Raw genomic sequence first — 24108 nt, 5'->3', positions numbered from 1 at the left:
TTTTGAAAAGAACAAACTCTAGCATATGTCTAAACAATTTGAATGCTCAACCACTATAATTTGATACTGAATCAGCTTGAGATTTGTTTCCATAAATCAAGAACCAGTTCTAGCTGGTACAGTGGACAAAATGTTGAGTCTGAAGTTAGGAAGACCTGAGTTCAAATCTAGTCTCAGATACGTTCTAGCTGTGTGACTTTGGACGAGTCAACTAACCTCTGTTTTCCTTAGTTTCCTTAACTATAAAATGGGGGTAATAATAGCACCTAACTCCCAGGATTTTTGTGAAGATCAAATTTAATAACTATAAGGCACTTATCACAGTACCTGGAACATATTAAATGTTATATAAACTTTAGCTATTATTAGTAATAATAATTAATAGTATTATTATTGTTTTGTGCTGGATAACTATAATATACTCTCACCAGAATTTCTCTTCTCCCCAATCCATACTCTTTTTTCTTGATGGATTTCTACAAAGCAGTACAGCTCTTTTGACATCCAATGTCCTTCCTGACCATTTCATCTCATCTATTCCTTCTGAATAAAAGATACCTTTTAACTGTAATAGTCTAGTAATGAGAAGAAGTTTTACAGAAGAAAAGATTGAGCTTAAAGCTAGAATACCTGGGTTCAAATTCCTAGCTGATATTTATTTAGCTATAACAAACTTCTGGTTAGACTATGTCTCCACAATGCATCAGGGTTTCGATCATATCCCCCTAAACTAAAGGGAAAGGGAAAATGCTGTACTTACCTTGCACACACTACATTAATCATTAGGGCCTAAGGAAAAATGATTTCAAGAAGAAGAGTTATGCTGTGACATGACAAAGTGTATGCAAGAAACTTTCTGGTCTAGCCAAAATTCATTGTGAATGTCAAATTCAATAATAGATAAGGATGGAAATGGTATTCAAAGCAGCAGTCTAAAGTCAAGGAAGTTAATACCGAATCAGTAAAAACAAGGCCAGTATACCTGGCCCAATTTTTTTGGCTAAGGTATCTTTCAAGATGGTGGTATGTGTACAATACTCCCAGCTTGTTCTCTTGGGTTAATGAGCTGAGGCCTAACATGCAGTATTGCTTCAGGAGAGACACCATCTCTCCCCAACACCCTTTCTTAGAATTTGAGTCTGGGGTTTGGTTGGTTAGCAGTGGCAGAAAGTCTCTACCAGTTCTACATGTCACCCACTGGCTTCTATGTCAGCTTCTGGTGCTCAATACCCTGACAATCTCTTAGATACTGAGGCAATCACATGATGCTAAGATCTTTGGGACTATGCATTCCTTTTGCTTATCTAGAGTAGGTAAGGATTTGATAAATGAAATTTGGGATCAAGGTAAATATTTTTAAAAGGAAAAGTGTAATAGCATGTACAAGCTCTGGGATGAGGGTAGCCCTAATCTATAGGCCATAGGACTTAATACTTGAATGTTTAGAAGCTATGAAAGGATAGCTAGAATCCCTTTTGTGCCTGGCTTCCCAGGGATGTCATGATAGGCAGTTTCTGATTTAAGGGTACTTTGGTTGCCTAAAATATAACTGCAAAGTCTCCAAGTGACTCAAGTAATGGTTGATTCTGAAGATTACAATACATTAGGTAATTGTGGGCGGGAAATGAGGCTAGAAGTCATAATTGGTATAAAATATCACATTTTTGGTTGAGAAAAGAAATGAGTTATGATAGAAGTTTGATTATTTTAGGGCAATTTCTGTCATGTTGATTCTAGAATGTGTTCTAGATTCTAGAATGTATTCTAGAATAACTGATATTTTTCAAAGGCACAATTCTTACTCTCTGTTCATTAGACTAGGCATAATGTACTGAAGAGAGTACTTATTGGAAGGGACGTGAATTCAGTTCAGAAATGAGAGCTAAGTTGGGGACCTTCATTAATGGTACCATGGAAAGTGGCTGGCAGGGAATTGGTATAATGGTGGTCTAAGTTGTGACAGATTCAACAAATGGAAGCAAATGATATAATTTAGGATATTTATAATTACCAAAATGACATCACAACAATTGGACAATCTGCTATTAATACCTCTCAGGATCAATAGAGATTACAGGAGTTGCAATAATCTTACTAGTTTCATAGGGTCCCTGAACACACATACTGATTAGACCTCATGTTGCCTTCATGGCCACTAAAATTTCTAGGAGACCACTGGTCAAGCTTCAGTTTGATCATAGGATCAGCAGCGAGAGCTTTTCTATAGATCTGAGATTTTTAAGTCAGGTTAACAGAAAGAAAAGATGAGAAATAGCTAAGTCTGATTTCTAAACAAGCTTTCACATAAGATAAAGACAGCTTCTATTAAAATGGGTTTTGGTAAGTATTTGCTAATTACTAATCAAAGGCAAATAAAAAGCAATTCTCTTATTATGGATGACAAAGTTGACAAGAATAAATCATGTTATGTGGCAGCCAAAAATACTCATGCAATCTTGGAACGCATTAAGGGAACCATACCTCACACGAATAAGGAGGCAACAGTCCCTCTGCACTCACTCCAGTTCAGACTATATATGAATTATGACTATATACTATTCAATTCTAAGTACCACAGTTTAAGATGGCTGTTGATAATTGGAAAAAATCCAGAGAAAGGAAACTAGAAGTTCTTAGTTCATGTCATATAAGAACCAACTGAAGTCAGTAGGAATTGTATGATAGCTATTTTTAGAACAAATGCTGGATAAGCACTAATCAAGTGTGTTGGAGTAGATGGCCACTGAAGGCTCTTTCAAAAAGTTCTCTGCTTTTCAGGGAATTTAATGGTTTTTTTTTATTGGGGGTATTAGACAAAATCACAGATATACAATATGTATAATATCATCTGATAAGTACACAGAGCTGTTCAAAACAATTTACTCTGTCAGTTTGGGAGGGAGGAGTTACCAATGAAAGGAAGAAAGAAAAAGATGAGAACAAAGATACTGAAACAAGACATGACCAGGTGTATTGAAAGAAAAAGAGGGTAATAGTAGTAGTCCAGTTTGATGAGAGTAAAAATATAGAGGGACTAGTAAAAAGCCAGACAAGGAGTGAGGGGAGAGGGGCATGAGAAGCACAGTTGTGGAGAGCCCTGAATACTAGGCAAATAAATTTCAGTTGAATTAAACAGACAACAGGAAGCCATCAAAGATATTTGAGTAGGCAAGTAGCACAACTAAATTTATACATAAGAATATAACTTTCCAAATAACAGAGATTTCATAGCAACAATAAGATGGAATGGAAAAATCTTGCCATTTAAAAGAGGTATACTTCTTGAACTTTTTCAGTCTTTAAGTCTTTTAATACTGTAGTCTACAGAAACCCACATATTAGTATCTAATTTCTAGTTGTTTAAGTAATAAAATGTGTTTTAAAGTAATTGAATACCACAAGAAGAAAACAAATAGCTTTCACGTAACTCTGGTGTATGAGGAAACATATTTTCAATCATCTATTTGATTGGTGACATCTGACAAATGAATGCTCTCAGAGCTTTTTACAATCAAGTTAATGTTCCTAATCTAAAAATCTAATCACTGCCAAACTTGTACATGTCAAGAAACATGAGACTCCCTAATTACACTGTAACAATTTGGAAGAAGTAATTCAGAACTAAGAATTTACCTATAGATAACAGAATTTATTTTCTTTAAAAGTTTAATGGTAGAAATTAGCATGTGAAGCTGAAAATTCTTTTAAAGACAAATTGAAATTTCTTTATGAAAACAGTCTCATAAAAATAGAATACTACAGGAATCCTTACCTCGAGAGGGCATATATACAAATAATTTTCTATGTTGCAGTGGTTCAACTCAAATTTACATTAAGTATATCGAGACAAGGATAATGATACATATATATATATATAGGCTCATCATTTCTTATTTGTCAAAAATCACTGTGCCTTTCATAAATCTATTCTAATGCTTAATTTTTTTCTTTGAGGATTTCAAAATTTTGAATAACTGAAAATCAATAAATCTATTGTATTTTTAATAAGTGATAATAATGGATAAGTATTGTGGAGAATGAATGATATATAATAATAAAGGGAAATGGTGAGATTGATTCATATTCACGAGGTCAAATTCATCAAAGGTCAAATCCCAGAAAGATTTGGACCAGATTATTCCAAAGTTCTAAGTATTTTCAAGATGTTCAAATGGATCTAGGGATCATTCAAAACATCACAGACTAAACACGAAGCCTAGAAAAATCGCAGTGCATACAAAAATCCTAAGAGAGTTCTATACCTTATTCAATGTCCCTAGTGTCCTTGGGATCTGGGATGGCTTAAGATCAGTATAGACACCCAAGCATATTTGCAAACAAGAAAGAATCCAATAAACCCATTTTAGACCTATATATCCACAGCAATGTGCTATTTATGTAAAACCCAGAATAGTTTGGGCTCTAAAAACTTTAAATTAAGCTTTATGGGGGGAAAATGTTTTTAAAAGTAAAAAAAAAAATGTTGTCACCATATGCCCTTAATAGAAAATATTTTCATTTGCACTAATCTAAAAAAAAATTTTTAGCAGGGCATAGTGTTGCACACCTGTAGTCCCTGCTCCTCAAGAGACTGAAGTTGGAGGATCTCTTTAGTTCCAGAGTTCTAAGCTACAGTGAACTGAGATCTGAAAAAGCCTGCAATGTGGAGAATCCCATGGGAAAGGAGTGATCAATAGCTGCCTGAGCAGGGGCAAATTGGCCACAGACAGAAATGGAACAGTCAAAACTCCTGGGATGATCAGTAGTGAATAGCCACTATACTTCCAGCCTGGGCATGAAAGAGAAATTGAGTTTAAAAAAATCAAACAAAACCTTTTTAAGATGCCTCATACTTCTCAAAAAAAAAAAAAAAGTGGTTTATTGCCTCAATCATAAAAGGTACAGATTATCAAATTAAAGCAATGCAAGAGTATGAAGGAAGTCAAAGGGCCATTCTCAGATTCTCAAGAAAGCCACCCCAAAGAATTCCAATGTAATATGCTATGGTCAGATTCTGAAAAAAAATGTAGAAGATAATTTTCTTCACTATAATATTATACATATCACAGAATAAGAAAGAAACAAATAGGTAGCATTTATGGAGTAGTTTAAAGTTTGCAAAGTCTTTTACAAATATTATCTTATTTTAGCATCACAGTAACCTAGGAAGATAGGGGCTATTACTATTCCCATTTTAAAGGTAAAAGAACTAAGGCAAATGGAGTCCAAGTGACTTGTTCAGGGTCAAAGATAGAATAAATTTCTGAGGCATAATTTAAAACCAAGTCTTCTTGACTCCAGAATTAGTGCTTTATCAACTGCACTACTAGCTTCATTAGCTGAAATGTACAGAGTTTGAATTGCATTAAAAAAAAAAAAAGCTTTGAATCTAAGAAGTTATTTCAAAAGACTCCGTTTGCAGCCTCCTCTTGCTGAAAATGGTCCCAATATATAATATCAGAAATGAGGAAAGTCCCTGTAAGAAACAATCATGGATTTTTTCCAACAAAATGAATTTGCTATTTTATGGTTTTGCTATTTAAGTACCTAATTATGTTCTTTACATAAAACATGCATAAGAACTACTTTTTCATTTTTTACACTGAAGATTTTGCAAATATCACTTTTTAGTATATGATAAAAAGGGTATCATAAAAAAGCAATCTGAAATTAAATTAAGCTAGAAATGATCATCTGAAAGTGTGACAGATACATTTGCATGTGTATCACAATAAATAACTTTGACATTTAATCTAAAGGAAACAGATGTTGGTTACTAAATTATTTATTTTTATTTTTTGTGCAAGTAGTTCTCTAAAGATTCATTTAAACAAAGACTCTACCCTGCTTCCCAATCAATTAACTATATTCACTTTTTTCCCTCCCCAAGCTTGATCTGCAATATTATGTTCTCCCTGAACAGTAGGTACCTGCTCTGTGAATCCATAACCTTAGGCTAACTTCATCTTCTGATGGATATCAAACAAGCTGAAGAAAAATCACAAAATCATAGAGAGTGGAAAAGGTCTACTCTCATTTTACTCCACCCTCAAGAGTGTCTTCACTGATCTATTTCAGTTGTGACAAATTCTTTGTGACCTCATTTGTGGTTTTCTTGGCAAAGATACTAGAGTGGTTTGCCATTTCCTTCTCCAGCTCACTTTCCAGATAGGGAAACTGAGGCAAATGGGGTTAAGTGACTTGCCCAGGGTAACACAGTATGTTTCTGGGAACAGATGTGAACTCAACATGAGTCTTCCTGACTCCAGGCCTGGCACTTTTATCTACTGGACCACTAGTTGCTCTTTTAACTATTGTATCGCATATCTTATTTATCTATTATAAATACTTTCTACAAGGACTATGTGTCAAAAGACAGATTTGAATCTTATTTATAATAATAATTAATATTTACATAATCATTTACAGATTAATAATCTGAGGCAGGAGAGTTTAAGTGACTTGCTTTCATGGTTGAAGAGCTAATAAATGTTTGAGGCAGTTTGAACTCAGTTTCTTCTTGATTTCAAATCCTGTACTCTATCCATTATGCTGACTAGTTGCCTCCTAGACCAAAGCTATTTAATAACAATTCTAACCATTTATATCCTCTGTTACACTTAACTTTTCTATCATTCCAAGAATCCTCTTATCTCAGAAAATGAAATGGCCTTCCCCCCTTTGCCAATGCTAATATTTCTAATCTTCAATCTCTTATCCTTTCATCTCTTCTGTAACTTTTCTCTCAATCATTCCTTCTCTTTCATGCACCTTCAACCTTTGTTTTTATTAGATCCTTCTACAAATGTGCTCAGTTCCCCCTGAGAAACAGATAAAAGCCTTTCTTGAGCCCTCATTCTTTACTCTCCTTACTATCCATCTAAAACTTCTAGAAAGAATAATAAACAATTTACCTTCATTTCTACACCATCTACCACCTCATCTCTTATAATCTGGCTTCCATCTCCACCATCACAGAAATATCTCTCTCCCCATATCTTTTTAATAACTTTATCCTCCTTGAAAGCTATGTGGCACTTGACACTATAACCATTCTTCCCTTTCTTGAAAAACACTCATTTATTGCTTCCTGTGATACTGTTTTCCCTTAATTATCCTACCTCTTTAACTATTTCTTTTCTGTCTCTTCTATAAATTCCTAAATCTCTTAAATTTTTATTTTCCTAGGGTTCTCAACAGTGATATACTCTCTCCCCCCTCTCTCTTTCTCTTTCTTCTTCCCTTTCTCTCTCTGTCTCTGTTTCTCTGTCTCTCCTCTCTGTCTCTCCCTTTCTGTCTCCCTCCCCCACTCCTATTCCATACTTTCCCATACTACTTCCAAACCACGCTCATAGCTTCAATTATGGCTTCTACATATATACCTCTACCACTAATCTCTCCTCATAGTCACTGCCATACTTCAAACTTCTGCTAGACATTTTCATCTGAATGTTGTTAGTACCAACAAGCCCATCTTCTTCTTCTTAAAACTTATTCCTTCCAAGGAATGTGTGACCAAAGAGGAGCTAGAGATCATTATTAATCATAAAATAGAAAATTTTGATTATATCAAATTGAAAAGTTTTTGTACAAACAAAACTAATGCAGACAAGATTAGAAGGGAAGCAACAAACCAGGAAAACATTTTTACAGTCAAAGGTTCTGATAAAGGCCTCATTTCTAAAATACATAGAGAATTGACTCTAATTTATAAGAAATCAAGCCATTCTCCAATTGATAAATGGTCAAAGGTTATGAACAGACAATTCTCAGACAAAAAAATTGAAACTATTTCTAGCCATATGAAAAGATGCTCCAAGTCATTATTAATTAGAGAAATGCAAATTAAGACAACGCTGAGATACCACTACACACCTGTTAGATTGGTGTGTAGGATGACAGGAAAAGACAATGCGGAATGTTGGAGGAGATGTGGGAAAACAGGGACACTGATACATTGTTGGTGGAATTGTGAATACATCCAACCATTCTAGAGAGTGATTTGGAACTATGCTCAAAAAGTTACCAAACTCTGCATACCCTTTGATCCAGCAGTGTTTCTACTGGGCTTATACCCCAAAAAGATCTTAAAGAAAGGAAAGGGACCCACATGTGCAAAAATGTTTGTGGCAGCCCTCTTTGTAGTGGCTAGAAACTGGAGTGGATGCTCATCAGTTGGAGAATGTCTGAATAAATTGTGGTATATGAATATTATGGAATATTATTGTTCTGTAAGAAATGACCAGCAGGATGATTTCAGAAAAGCCTGGAGAGACTTACATGAACTGATGCTGAGTGAAATGAGCAGGACCAGGAGATCATTATTTACTTCAACAGCAATACTATATGATAATCAATTCTGATGCACGTGGCCATCTTCAACAATGAGATGAACCAAATCAGTTCCTATAGAGCAGTAATGAATTGAACCAGCTACACCCGCGAAAGAACTCTGGGAAACGAGTGTGAACCGCTACATAAAATTCTCAATCCCTCTATTTTTGTCCGCTTGTATTTTTATTTCCTTCACAGATTAAATGTACATTATTTCAAAGTCCAATTCTTCTTGTGCAGCAAAACACTGTATGGACATGTATACATATATTTTATTTAACATATACTTTAACATATTTAACATGTATTGGTCTACCTGCCATCTGGGGGAGGAGATGGAGGGAAGGAGGAGAAAAATTGGAACAAATGGTTTTGCAATTGTCAATGCTGAAAAATTACCATACATATATCTTGTAAATAAAAAGCTATAATTAAAAAAAAAACTTATTTCTCCCCTAAATTCTATATGTCTATTGATCTCTTCCTTCTTGTCACTTAGGATTTTAACTTCTGTTATCTTTGACTCTCCTTTCTCTCTATTCCTCTAACTTCTTATATTCCACCAGTTGTCAAATCCTATTTATTCTGCCCTTACAGTAGTCTGACTTAACTACCTTCTCATTAAAGCCAACCTTGTTCTGGCTTTTATTCTTCCTCCTATGGATTATTCCAATGGTTTAAATGTTCTTATTTTTAGTTTATCCTGACCAGTCAAGTCTTTAGTGATGCCTGTTTTCTGAATAAAGTATGAATTACTATTTTTTCCCATTACAGGCTCTCTACAATATAGCTCATATCTACCATTTCAACCTTATCCATTTCTTTAATCTGCGTTCCAGATTTAGTTCTAAATTAATATAAACACCTATTTTTTATTCAGTTCTCTTTTGTCACCATGCTTTTTTGAATGCTTTGCTCTAGATTGGATTCTCCCATATCCATCTCTTAAAATCCCTTCTTTTCTTACTTCAAGATGCAATTTATGTGCCTCTACATGAAGTATTCACTGATTCTCCTCTCAAGTCTATCCCACAGCATTGTGGGTAAAAATTAACTTTAGAAACTCTAAAATGGTCTATAAGTATGAATTTTTATTATTATGTCTCATTTAGGCCTTCAACTGATACATAGACATTTTTATATTTTTCTCTTATTGACTCTTAACACTTCACATGAAAGATGTTCCAAAACTTCTTTTCTAACCAAAATGTACCTTAGCAACACACACTATCCCCCTCTAAATTTATTGTTTCTGGACTTCTGAGAGCCAAGATGATGGAATAAGGAGAATCCTAATGGTCCTATGGTCCTATAGTCTAAACAACCAAAAAATAGAACACCTCCCAAAAAAATCCTAGAAAAGCAAAACCAGCAGAAAGAAAAAAAAAGCCAACTTTCAGTGGCCAAACCACCATGTGCTTCCGTGCAGCCCCAGGGAAATACTCTACTGGCCTCAGCATACACTAGATACCAACATTATTAAATAGATCCTTTTCAGATCATGATGCAATAAGCTCAGCACCAGGTAAGCTATCCTATGGCCTCCAGCAGAACCACCCACTACTCTGATCAAAGAAAATTATTATGGTGACAGGGAAGAACAAGATACAAACTCAGAGGAGAACAACAATGTCAAAATACCGATGGACAAAACCCTAAATAAAAATGGGGAGTGATTTCAAGTCCAGAAAGAACTCATGGAAGAGTTCAGAAAGAAGCTTAAAAGTCATATAAGAAAAATAGAGAAAAAATTGGGGAAAAAAATGAATGATGCAAAAAATTTATGAAAAAAAGATTCAACATCTTGAAAAATGCTTAAAAAGTATAACTGGCCACATGAAAAAGAAAGTACAAAAGCTAAAGAAAACAATTCTTTAAAAATTAGAATTGGGCAGATAGAAGTGAATATATCTATAAGACATAAGAATCAATGAGACAAATTCAAAAGAAGGAAAAAATAGAAGAAAATGTAAAATACCTGATGGGAAAAACAACTAATCTAGAAAACAGATCCAGGAGAAACAATCTGAGAATCACTGGACTACCTGAAAGCCATAGTCAAAAGGAAAAACTGGACAGCATCTTTCAAGAATTGTGAAGAAAAACTGTTCTGATAATCCTGGAACCAAAAGACAAAACAGGCACTGAAAGAATCTTTTGTTCGCTTTAGGAAAGAGATTCCCAAAATAAAAACTCCAAGGAACATTATAGACAAAATTCAGATCAGATCAAGGAAAAATATTGCAGGTTGCTGAAAGGAACTTTTTAAACACTGGGGAGCCACAATTAGGATTATACAAGACTTAGCACTTGTAGATTGGAGGCCATGAAACATGATATTCTGGAAGGAGCAATAATCATTTACTCAGGAAAATTAAACATAATACGTCAAGGGGGAAAATGGTTATTCAATTAAAGGAAGGAAAGTACATCTTGCTAAAAAGGTACCATAGACAGTGAAACAAGGTCAACACTAAACATATATGCGCCAAGTGATATAACATCTGAAGAAGTTAAATAAGTTACAGGAAGAAGGAGACAGCAAAATTATACTAATGGGGGATCTCAACTGGTCTCCTCTCAGAACTCAAGAAATCCAACCAAAAAATAAATCAAAAAGAAACTAAGCAGATAAACAGAATATTAGAAAATTTAGAAATGATAGATCTTTGGATAAAACTTGAATGGGAAAAGAAAGGAATATACTTTTTTTCTCTGTTAACACATGGCACCTACACAAAAACTAACCATGTATTAAGCCATAAAAATCTCACAATCAAATGTAGAAAAGCAGAAATTTTATATGTATTCTTTTCAGTTCATAATGCAATAAAAATTATTTTTAAAGGACAGTGGAAAGATAAATTAAAATTAATTGGATAAAATAACTAAACAGTATAAGATTGGAAGGCAGTTTTAAGATGAAGAAATCAAAGCTCTCTATAGGCGTATGAAGATATGTTCTAAATCACTTTTGATTAGAGAAATACAAATTAAAGTAACTCTGAGGGACCACCTCATACTACTAGATTGGCTAATATGACAAAAAAAAAAAAAGGTAAATGATAAATGTTGGAGAGGATGTGGGAAAACTGAGACACTAATGTTCTGTTGGTGGAATTGTAAACTGATCCAACCATTCTGGAGAGCAATTTGGAATTATGCCCAAAGGGTTATAAAATTATACATTATCCTTTCATCCAGCAATACCACCTCTCTAGGTATGTGTCCCAAAAAGATCATTACAAAAGGAAAAGGACTTACATATGCAAAAATATTTATAGCAGCCCTTTTTGTGGTGGCTAAATATTGAAGATTGAGGTGATGCCCATAAATTGGAGAATAACTGAACAACCTGTACTACGAATGTAATGGAATATAGTAATAAAAAATAATGAACAAGCAGATTTCAGAAAAAACCTGTATAAACTTATGTACAGTGAAGTGAGCACAACCATAAAAACCCTGTACAAAGTATTAGCAACACTGTGTGATGATCAGCTATGAAAGACTCAGTTCTTCTTAGCAACACAATAATCTCAGACAAGTACAAACTACTCATAAAAAAAATGCTATCCCTGTCCAGATAAGAATTGATGGACTCTGAATGAAGATAGAAGAATATTTTTTCACTTAACTTTATTCTTTTTCATGTTTTTCCCCCTTTTGACCTATTTCTTATTTCACAACTATGACTAATATGAAAATAAGTTTTACATGATAGTACATACATAACCTGTATCAAATCACCTAAACCATTTTCAGAAGAGAAGAGGCAAATAAAAGAGAAAAAATCAGAATTCAAAAATCTTATTAAAATGGATGCTGAAAATTATCTTGACATGTAGTTGGGAAAAAAATACTATTTAAACAATTCTGTTTTTTATCAACTTCTCATTTATTCTAGTTTGACAGGATGAGATGGTTTTCTTCCTTGTCAAAGCCAATTTCTCTATTTGTGCCCTAGAATTTCTTCCTTTCTACCTCCTTAACCCATTTAGTATCTTCACAATCTCATCTCAAATTTCCCCTAGAACTAGTAAATTCCATTTGCTCTACTTGCATGCACACTGAAGAACTCTACTCTGAAAAACAAAAACAATCTTCCCTTGACCCTGTCTGTTATTATTTCAAATGATCTTATCTCTCACAACAGATTAGTGTACTCGCAGCTTTTCTCATAATCCTCATAATCACACTCACTCTCTAATTACCAGGAGACTACTTTTATTGGACTTCCCTGTAATGTTCTCTTCTCTAAAGTATAATCATTCTCTGGAAGCAGGTTTCTTGGGGAGCTTCTGGAGGCCGCCTTCATTTTAGTTCTGTGTAATAATCACCTCAAATGCAGCCAGGAGTTAAAATCCAAATCCTTTATTGTCCTTCAAAATAGCCTGGTTAGTTTTCTTAGAGGCCTATCTCTCTCCTTGGTTCCGAGAGCTCTTGTTGCTAGTCCTTTAGCTCTTCCAACTTCTGCCTCTAGCTCAACTCCAACTCCAAAGCCTCCAGCAAACATAAAGTTGGAATATGGAATGAATATGACTCCTCCTCTGAGAGTGTGATTGTCTGTTCTCTCTGGGCTTGTGGGAGCTCCTGGACTGAATCCTGACTTGTGAATTTCCCAAAGTAAATCCTGACTTGTGAATCTCCCTGAGTACCTATCAATTCCAGTGACTTAGCACCTTGTAAGAATCATAACATTTCCCAGATTCTTCTATCTCTCTAACCTCCTCATTTTAATTTCTTTTAATAGTTCTTCTTATTCTCCTTCTTCTAAATGTGAATGCCCTTTAAGGCTATGTCCTAAATAAATACTTCTCTGAAATCCCTCTAGGTAAGCACATCCACAATTATTACTTTAAATATTACCCTATACAAACTGCTCTGAAATGTTTATTTTTCAGTGCTATTCTAATAACTGTACTCCATTCTCTACTCGAATGTTCCAAAAGTTCAAACAAAGCATGTCAAGAACTGAAGAAATTATTTCCGTGCCCAATCTTCTCCTCTTGTGAATGTCACCATTTCTGTTAATGATACCACTATTCTGCCAGATACTTAGGTTTGTGAAACCTGAGAAATATCACTGAAACCTCTTTATTCCTCAGCACCCATATTTAATAATTTGTCAGATATTAGCAATTTCCACCTCAGAAATATCTCCTGTATTTATCCTCCTTTGAGGGGGGGAGTCTCCTCTCAAATTCAGGTTTTTGTTATCCATGCAATGAGCTATTTAATAACCCACTAATTGGTATCACTTTATCTGGACTAACTTTTTTCCAATCTATCTTTCACATCACTGCTAAAGTAATTGTCCTAATATTCAAATCTGATTTCCTTATCTACAGGTACTGGGGTTCTCACTTCTCCTATCTTGTGCTAACCTTTGCTGACTCTTAGTCTCACATTTCAGATATGTTAAACTTAGTATGTCCAAAACCAAATTCATCCTCTTTCCTTCCAATCCTCCTCGCTTCCTAAATTCTCTGTTACTGTTAAGAGAACCACAATCCTCCCAATTACCTAAGGTCTCATCCTTATCATCTCTCTCCTCAATCTCACCTCTCATATCTAATCTGTAGCCAAGGCCTGTTAGTTTTATGTTCATATCTCCTGCATTTGCCCTCTTCTCTACTCTGAAATCACCACCACCTTGATACAGGCCCTCATCACCTCATCTCTATCTTATAGCCTTCTACCTGCCATGATTCTCTCCCCACTGTAGTCTACATTTCTCTTGGTTATTAAGTGAACCACTTAAACCACAGGTCTGACCAGATTACTCATCTATACAATAAACTGCAGTATTTCCCTATTACTCCAAGGGACAAATATAAAATCATCTAGAATTCAAAACCCTTCAAGAGCTTTACTTGAGCTATCTTTCTAGGCTTCTTACACCTTCTATCCTGCCATATATTCTGTAATCCAGGAAGATTAGCTTTTTTACTGCTCCTCAGATAAAATACTGCATTTCCTGACTCAAAGAATTTTGAATAGCAATTCCCCCTTCTTCATCTCTGTCTTCTGTCTTCTTTGGCTTCCTTCAAGTCCCAGGTAAGATCCCACCTTCCATAGGAAATCTTCTGATCTCCCTTACTTATGGTAAATAAGATAAGAATTAGAAAAATAAATGCCTTTCTATTAGTTAATGGCTAAACAAACTGTGCTATGTGAATATAACGAAATATTACTATACTATAAGAAATGATGTATGTTATGAACAAAGAGAAGCAAGGAAAGATCTACATAAAATAATACAGAATAAAGTTAAGTATAGCCAAAAAAACAATATAAATATAAAGAACTATACAACAAAAGTAAATGCAAAAAAATTATAAAGATCCAACAGGACTTGAAAAAATAATGAGACCATTCCTTCACGAAAGTCTGCAGGTTTTATACAATACACACATTCAGGCTTTTTCAATTTGTTGGTCAACTGCGATGATTTTTTTTTTCCTGTATAAAAAGATAATTTTTTATATGGGATGGCTCTCTTGGTAGGAGATGAGGGGAGGAATATACTTGGGATAACTATGGTGATACGAGAATTAGAAAATATCCATAAAATAATAGCCAATGAAAGGCATCTACTGGTTTTTAAAATCCAGAAATTAAAAAAAAACATAGGATGGTATTATAAAAGTAAACATCTTGTACATTTGTGCAACCTATCAGACTAGGCTCCAACAAATCATTCAGAAAACCACAAAGCAAGCTATGCATTTTCAATGTACTATACGGCTACTAAAAAAAATATGACTGATTGAGTTACCTGTAAAAATATAGGCTTTTCATCATATGTAATGGGGATAAATTGGAACCATTCCCAATAAAATCAGGAGTGAAACAAGGTAGCCCACTATCATCATTACTATTCAATATTGTCTTAGAAATGCTAGTTTTGGCAATAAGAGAAGAAAAAGAGATTAAAGGAATTAGCGTAGGTAATGAGGAAAACAAATTATCACTCTTTGCAGATGATATGATGGTATACTTAGAGAACTCCAGAGAATCAAATAAAAAGCTATTAAAAAATAATCCACAACTTTAGCAAAGTTGCAGTATACAAAATAAATCCACATAAATCCTCAGCATTTTTATACATCACCAACAAAATCCAACAGCAAGAAATACAAAGAGAAATTCCATTCAAAATAACTGTCGATAGCATAAAATATTTGGGAATCTATCTACCAAAGGAAAGTCAGGAATTATATGAGCAAAACTACAAAATGCTTTGCACACCAATAAAATCAGATCTAAACAATTGGAAAAATATCAAGTGCTCTTGGATAGACCAAACGAATATAATAAAGATGACAATACTCCCTAAATTAATCTATCTATTTAGTGCTATACCAATCAAACTCTCAAGAAACTATTTTACTGATTAACAACAAAAATAACAAATAAACAAACAATAACAACAAAGCAAAACAAAATAAAAAATAACAACAAAACAACTCTGAGATACCACTACACACCTCTCAGATTGGCTAAGATGACAGGAAAAGATAATGAAAAATGTTGGAGAGGATGTGGAAAACTGGGACATTGATACATTCTTGGTAGAACTGTGAATGGATCCAACCATTCTGGAGAGCAATTTGGAACTATGCCCCAAAAGTTATCAAACTGTGCATACCCTTTGACCCAGCAGTGTTTCTACTGGGATTGAATCCCAAAGAGATCTTAAAGGAGGGAAAGGGACCCACATTCAACCACAGAAGCCAATTAATGTTTTTAAAAGCATAATTTCTATTTATTTGTTGCATGGAAATCATAATATAGAAATCTGGAAATGGCTCGGTTAATTCATAGGAGAAAAATATATATTATTTTGGTATCATAAACTTGAAAAGCAACCCTATGTAATTTTCAAGATAATTGATGTTAGAAAAGTGGCATTTTAGCTGGAGTCAAGATCTTTAAAAGTTACAATTCTATCACTGATAAGATATAAAAAGAAAAGCAACTGATTGAATTTACAAGTTCTAGAAAGAGTTAGTTACCTGTCAGGAGCCCCTTCAGCATTCACAAATCAATTCTAGCATGAGGAAACACTAGGAAATAAATTTATCTTTGGCTCTCTAGGAATAAAATATTACTATTACTATTGACAGATTTGGAAAGAAAACAAGGAGAATTCTAGGGAGTGAATTTCTTTTCATCAGAGTTAATGAACTATTTTCTCCTTGCAGATGACTGGTAGAAATCAAACTTACTGAATTTTTTCCAGCAAATTAGGTCTATGGTTATGCCTTCACTTAATGAAAGAAATTCTCTTTTATTTTCCTTAAAGTAAAATACCTGAAAATATTCAAAAGCATGACTTTTTAGTGGAAGATTTAAAATCTTAGAAGAATAAACAACTTGGAGCCACTTCATTTATACCATTTATAACTGCAACAATTAAAAACTCAAACAGCATTTAACAATGTAGTTCATATAATCTGGCTTCTGAAAAAGAAAATAATACATATTCAAAAATACTGGAGAGAAGCAAAATAATTTCTTGTTTTCATAATATGATGTAATTTTTCCTAATGACATCATTCAATCCCAGGTATTATTTTATTCTTAAGGGAAAGGGCAAAGAAAAACAAGCTCCAAATAATGAAAAATTAGAGTGGGAACATAGTTATTCAGCTTTAAAAGATACAATCATTTATCTAGTAAAGTTAATGAATGGTTACAATTTGCCAAATGATTAAAAATAACCATGAAATAAGTTTACAGATATAGATTTCCTCTCCAAAGTAATTATATTATCCAAAAGCATTAGTCCTCTATCTTCCCCAAATAAAAAGTGTTCCAGAAGCCTTATTATAGTAATATAACCCTGTATTTTAGAAATAAAATTTCCCATCACCTATTCATATGTGTGATAAAATTATAAGTTACTTTGTTCTCCTACTGAAACAGGATATGCTGACAACATTTGATGCAGATGTTATACTAAATGGAGAATCATTTGATTGAATAAAACAAATTGGTCGTTTCTAGGCCTTGAATCTGGACAAAGTACATCCAGTTTAAATTATATTTTATAGTAAGCTATCTTCTTTGATAAATGGAGTACTAATAGCAAAAACTGTTCATGAGTAAACTCTCCATTTAAAAAAAAAACTCCTAACAATAATTTTTAAATGAAGATGAGCTTAAGAATAACAATAAACATCTCAGAAAGGCTGACTTCTTTTTTGTTTTCTAAAGGGGGAATGATAAAACAAGTGCACTTGAAAAATCAAAAAGCAGGGAAAAAATTGGAAATGAGAAGGAAATGGAAAATTAAAATGGAAGAGAACAATATAGAAAAGGCATCACTGGATAGAAAGGAAATACAAGATGATTCATAAGTAGCTTTACGTGTTTTCATGGGTTAATCTATTCTTTGTACTTATATTAAGTTTTCAAAGTTAAACTAGAAGACTAGAAGACAGGATCAAATTCTCAGAAGATAAAAATGTTGAGTTTTAAGTTGATGAACAAATTTTGTTTCGTACCTGAAAACCTTGAATCCTTGCTAAATATTCCAGTTGTCTTGAAGGCTGCATTATAGGGCAGGGGGAAGTAGGAGAAGTTCCTTTCAGACCTATGGCTTCAGCTGATGGAGATGTCCCATTCATAAGGAATTCCCTGGCTAATGTAGTAGTACTATTTGATGGTGGAGATAGGCTGAAGAAAGAGCTTGAAGGCTGGCTCATTTCGTTGGAAGACAAATAGTTTACTGCAAAGTCAGAAACTACTTTGTTGCGGCTTGCTTCCATCTCTTGATAAATATCAGGAGACAAATGAAGAATTCCCTTTGGAGCTGTAAATAAAAAAGAGGGACCATTTTATGATCATGGAAATAGCTGGTGTGAACAGCTTTTGACATTACTAGGTTCTAGTACCAGTAAAATGACAAAATATCAAAGAATCACTAGTCAAATGGTAGTTGTAGTTGTCCTTGCAAAGTTAACAAGGAACCTTCACAATTCTCAGAATTGCCAGTTGAAGGGATAATACAGAGGGCCATCACAAGACATTTGTGTCTAAGAGGCAAAATCTGAAAATTATACCCTTGTTAAGAGTTGTATCTAAAATTTACAGCTTTTGCATAACTTGTTATTCAGTTATTTTTCAATAACATTTAACTCTCCATGACCCAACTTGGGCTTTCTTGGCAAAGATACTGAAGTGGTTTGCCATTTCCTTCTCAAGGTCATTTTGCAGAAAAGGAACTGAGGCAAACAGGGTTAAGCGATTTTCACAGGACCACACAACTAGTAAGTGTGCTATACCTAACTGCCAAAATACAGAGAATTAAATAAATACCTCTGCAGAGGGCTGAAACTCTTGAGTCGTTGCACTGAGGTTGGTTCAAGCACTTAGGACTAATTACTGATTGGACAATACTCTATGGACATGTGCCCTTCCCACTCTCCTATGCTGGCCCGATAATGGGTGTATACAGAGAATTGTAGGAGGGACTAGAGGATGGAGTAAGACTAGTCAGAGTCACTTTTGTGGTGGACAAGGAAGAAGGCAGTCGCGGAGATTCTGCTTCCATCCCCTTCACTTCTACCCCTAAAGACCAAGAATAAAGACTAAGGACTTTTACTTATCCTGACTCCAGCTGATTCTAAGGTATCGTGGGTGCTAGTGTGGTCATCCACATACCTCTGTGCTATAGAGAGCTGAATGTTTTTTTATATTACAATTATATTCATTTATTAAAAAGTTATATCCCGGGCAAGTCATTTAACCCTGTTTGCCTCAGTTTCCTCATCTACAAAGTGAGCTGGAGGAGGAAATGGCAAACCATTATAATGTCTTTGCCAGAAAAACTCCAATATGGGGTCACAAAGAGTCAGACATAACTGAAACACAACTGTAACAGCAAATATTAAACAAATATTTGTTAGTTAAATATTTCTCTGTGGAAATGCAAATTAAGACAACTCTGAGATACCACTACACACCTGTCAGATTGGCTAAGATGACAGGAAAAAATAATGATGAATGTTGGAGGGGATGTGGGAAAACTGGGACATTGATGCATTGTTGGTGGAATTGTGAACCATTCTGGAGAGCAATCTGGAATTATGCCCAAAAAGTTATCAAACTGTGCATACCCTTTGACCCAGCAGTGCTACTACTGGGCTTTTACCCCAAGGAGATACTAAAGAAGGGAAAGGGACCTGTATGTGCCAAATGTTTGTGGCAGCCCTGTTTGTAGTGGCTAGAAGCTGGAAAATGAATGGATGCCCATCAATTGGAGAATGGTTGGGTAAATTGTGGTATATAATGTTATGGAATATTATTGTTCTGTAAGAAACAACCAGCAAGATTAATATAGAGAGGCTTGGCGAGACTTACATGAACTGATGCTGAGTGAAATGAGCAGAACCAGGAGATCATTATATACCTCAACAACTATACTACATGATGATCAATTCTGATGGAAGTGGGTATCTTCGACAAAAAGAAGATCTAATTCAGTTCCAATTGATCAATGATGGACAGAATCAGCTACACCCAGAGAAGGAATACTGGGAAATGAATGTGGACTATTTGCATTTTTGTTTTTCTTTCCAGACTATTTTTACCTTCTGAATCTAATTCTTTTTGTGCAACAAGAGAACTGTTTCGTTTTACACACATATATTATATTTTTAGGATATACTATAACATATTTAACATGTATAAGACTGCCTGCCATCTAGGGGAGAGGGTGGAAGGAGGAAAGGGAAAAGTCGCAACAGAAGTGAGTGCAAGGGATAATATTGTAAAAAAATTACCCATGCATATGTTCTATCAATAAAAAGTTATCATAAAAAAATAAATATTTCTCTGTGAATCCCCAGAGAGTTGCCCACTTTAATTATTTTTAGTCTATACTGTAATAAGAAGATATATCATGGAGCTTAATGTATGGAATTATAAAATATGGGTAGAGGAAGTGGGCAGAACAACTTTCTAAAATAATTAAAGATTAATTTCTTTTTCTTAATATTTTATACCATATTTAAAAATTATGTGCCACGTACCCTCCCCCAAAGACTTCAAAAGACAGGAAAAAAAATCCCATAAATGAAAGTATTTGTATCAGGATATATATACTATCAAAATCTAAAAATAAAATAAATGCAAATAACATCAAGAGTGGTTGAACCAATTATGGTATATGAAGGTGATGGAGCATAATTTTAATATTAGAAATGATGATTGTGAAGAATTCTGAGAAACATGGGAAGATTTTATGAACTGATTCTAGGTAAAGGAACACTATTTCATGGACAACTCCAATAAAGCAAACACTCATAAGGAGATCAGAAGAAGCAAGTCACAGATACTCTCACGGTCTCTCTGAAGAATTTTGGAATTAACTGTGAGATATGGGAAACACTGATATAGGACCACACAGTATGGCACATATCCACATCAAAGAAGTCACTGTGCTCTACGAGCAAAGGAGAACTGCAGTAGCTCAAAGGAAATGAGATACACAAATATAGAGATATTTCTACTCCAAATGTTCCACAGAGACTGCTTGTGCCCAACCTGTGGCAGAACTTGTTTTGGTCTGATCAATTATAGTTAGACATTCTATACCCTAACCCTAACATAGTGATGTCATGTTGGTCCTCTTTGAGTATGAAGGACAATAACCAACAATGAACACTAAAAGGTAGCTGAATTCTAATTTAATGCAATGTCCAATTTTGATCCCAGAGGTCACATGATGAGCTATACTTTCATCCTCTTGAAATAAAGCCAAAGGTCTAAAGATGTGGAATGTTGAATACACTGATAGATAAGATCTCTTTGTGGGTTGCCTTAGCTTTTCTTTGTTTCAGAGAGAGTTCTGGGTACAGGGGAAGAATATTGTGAAACAGATGAGCTGGCATTATATGTGGGAACTCTTGCAGGGAATTTACTTTCAAGTTGTGTTTTTTTTTTTAATCTATTTGGTATAGCCTAAAGATATTTCCTTTACAGATGAAGTTTCGTCCTTTTTTTTATTCCTAAGAGGAGTCTCATTCTGAAAAGAAGTGTATTTTCATTGTGCTACTAAATTTATTATATTACTGTTTTAATTTATTATTGTTAATGATGAAAACAATAATAATACAATTTACATAGCACCTATTATGTATCAGGCACTGTACTAAGTTCCTTAAAATTAATATCTCATGTGATTCTCACATGAGATCATCAACAATTCTTGAGAGGTAGTGTTCATAATTTACAATTTACAATTGAGAAAACTAAGCAAAGAAAAGTTAAATGGCTTGCCCAGGATCAGACAGTTAATAAGTATTTAAGGTTGGATTTGAACTCGGGTCTTCCTGACTTCAGTCCAGTGTTCTCTATCTACTGTATCACTTAACTGCCACTACTGATTGCGTGGTTGTATGATTGTACTCACATTTGTGTTGTGCACAATTAAAGCTAAAAGGATCAACAGTCATTAAATCCTTGTAGTGTCGGCAAAAAACTCAATTTGAACCTTCAAGTAGGACACTTATTTTCACTATGATGCCTATTTCCTTGGAGGAACAAAGACATTTAGAGTCTCCTACAAAGTTCTGGGTTCAATTTGGAGAGACATGAAGTAATTAGTAAAATGTCAAGAAGAAAGACAAAATTCTGTCTGTTCTATAAATTAAATTTATTTAGATTATCTTGGACTAGATAAAAGAGGAGATTCTTTGCCTCAATTATTACCTATCCTTAATCACTGAAGGGGTGCAACCTCAGTCAAACTGAGACCTGCTGAAGATCTTAGCTTAAAAAGGCCAAGGAGTTCCATTGCATCTAGGACCATCTCCAATTATCTTGATCTCTATCTTGTCTCTAGACCCAGATGGCTCTGGAGGGGAAAGTGAGGCAGGTGACCTTGCACAGCTGTCCCTCATGTAAATCCAATTCACTTGCATGTTATGGTATCACTTCTCTGATGTCATAGTCCTCTTCCAGAAAGAAGGACAAGCAACAACAACAAATCAGTAGTAATAACAACAAACCTAGAGATTAAAGAAGGAGTGAATTGTTTGGAAGCTAAGTTCTAACTCTTGGATTAACAATGAGAAGATGGCAAGAAAGCTCAAAACCTTCCTGGAAGTAGGATTATCTGGGAATAGCATAAGACACTTGTACGGGAGAGAAGTTGACATCAGGAATTAACCTGTACAACTTCCATTACATAATTCAATGGTCCATATCTCAAGCTAAGAACTTCCTAGGAGAGCATCCATACATCCATTTAAATTCTGGATGGGACATGCCACTGAAATATACTACCACTGAGAAGGAAGTATAAAAGAAATTCAAGGAATCTGCATTTGTTTTCACATATTGCCTGAAATCACAAGATCTTATGACCATGATGATTACAAAGATTATAAAGGCAACTTGGAAACTCACAGAATGCATAAACAAGACTATTTCCAGTTCTAGAAGAGGGCAAAATAGGAAAACACATGTAAAATTCTGCACATGAAACCATGTAGGACATGCTCAATATTCCAAATGATTCTTTTTATTGTCACATCACTAAAACCCAATTTCCTTTTTTTTTTAACCTATCATCTTTTCTCATCATCTTATTTTTTTCCTACTTTGGGCAGGAAATTAAGAGTCTCACTTTTTTCCTGTATAGATCTCTTATACCATGACTTGAGAATAATAATTAACACCCCAATTCATAAATAGGACATAATTCTGTCACTCTCTCCTCTACCAACTCAGTTCTACCCTGTCTTCCTCTCTTCATCTCTAACCAATTATCATTTCACTAATTATGTCATGCCAAGCCTAAGCACTGGAACATTTCTATTATTTACTGCCTTTGCTCCAATACTCATGCTCTCGAACAAAAGTAGAAAAACCATTCTAAGTCCATTGCAAATTTATGTTAGACAACTTCAAGTGGATTCTTCTGCTAGACAGTTTTTTTCTACTAGACTTAACAACTTACTACCCCCCTCTCCACACTGGCTCTTCCCTCTTTAAGCTTTCAATGGCTTCCTTCACCCTCATCTTCATAGCTAAAAACTCTGTCACACATTACAGAAAAAAAAAAATTGAGACCATTCATCATGAGTTGTGACCTCCCTATCATATCATTCATATACTTTCTGCCACTGCCTTCTCCATCATTTCTCTCATATGATAAGATGGATTTACTACTTACCAAAGCTAACTCCTCTATCTGCTCACGTGATACCACTCCATTCTGTCTCTTCCAACAGATTTCCCCTCTGTTATCTCCACTCTCTTATCTATTTACAATAATTCTGTCTACAGGCAGATTCCCTGTAGTCTCCAAACATGTTCACATCGCTTATTTGTAACAAAACTCTTCTTAAAATTCCTGCCTCAAAATGTTTGTGGCAGCCTTTTTTGTAGTGGCAAGAAACTGGAAATTGAGTTGATGCCCATCAATTGGAGAATGGCTGAATAAATTATGGTATGTGAATGTTATGGAATATTATGTTCTATAAGAAATGATGAGCAAGAAATGTTATGAGGATCAATTCTAATGGACGTGACTCTTTCCAACAAGGAGATGATTGAGGCCAGTTCCAATGATCTTGTGATAAAGAGAGCCATCTACACCCAGAGAGAGAACTGTGGCAACTGAGTGTGGACCACAACATAAAATTTTCACTCTTTTTATTGTTGGTCATTTGCATTTTATTTTCTTACTCATTTTCTTTCTTTTTTGATTTGATTTTTCTTATGCAGCAAGATAATTGTATAAATATGTTTACA

At 34.5% G+C, this 24108-nt stretch overlaps 1 protein-coding gene across 4 annotated transcripts in view; it reads right to left on the bottom strand.

Moving 5' to 3' along the window:
- The window catches only part of STAU2 (staufen double-stranded RNA binding protein 2), a 447924-nt gene that overhangs the window by 173294 nt on the left and 250522 nt on the right, over window positions 1-24108 (bottom strand). For all 4 annotated transcript variants that reach the window (XM_031946251.1, XM_031946252.1, XM_031946253.1 and 1 more), the window contains one exon: window positions 17850-18157. In XM_031946251.1, coding sequence (XP_031802111.1) covers window positions 17850-18157 — 308 coding nt within the window. The remainder of the gene's footprint in view (window positions 1-17849; window positions 18158-24108) is intronic.

This window comes from Sarcophilus harrisii, chromosome 1 (genome assembly GCF_902635505.1).
Source record: "Sarcophilus harrisii chromosome 1, mSarHar1.11, whole genome shotgun sequence".
Classification (NCBI taxonomy): Eukaryota; Metazoa; Chordata; class Mammalia; order Dasyuromorphia; family Dasyuridae; genus Sarcophilus; species Sarcophilus harrisii.
Note: the sequence above shows the minus strand (reverse complement) of the source record. Positions and strands in the feature narration are given on the sequence as shown.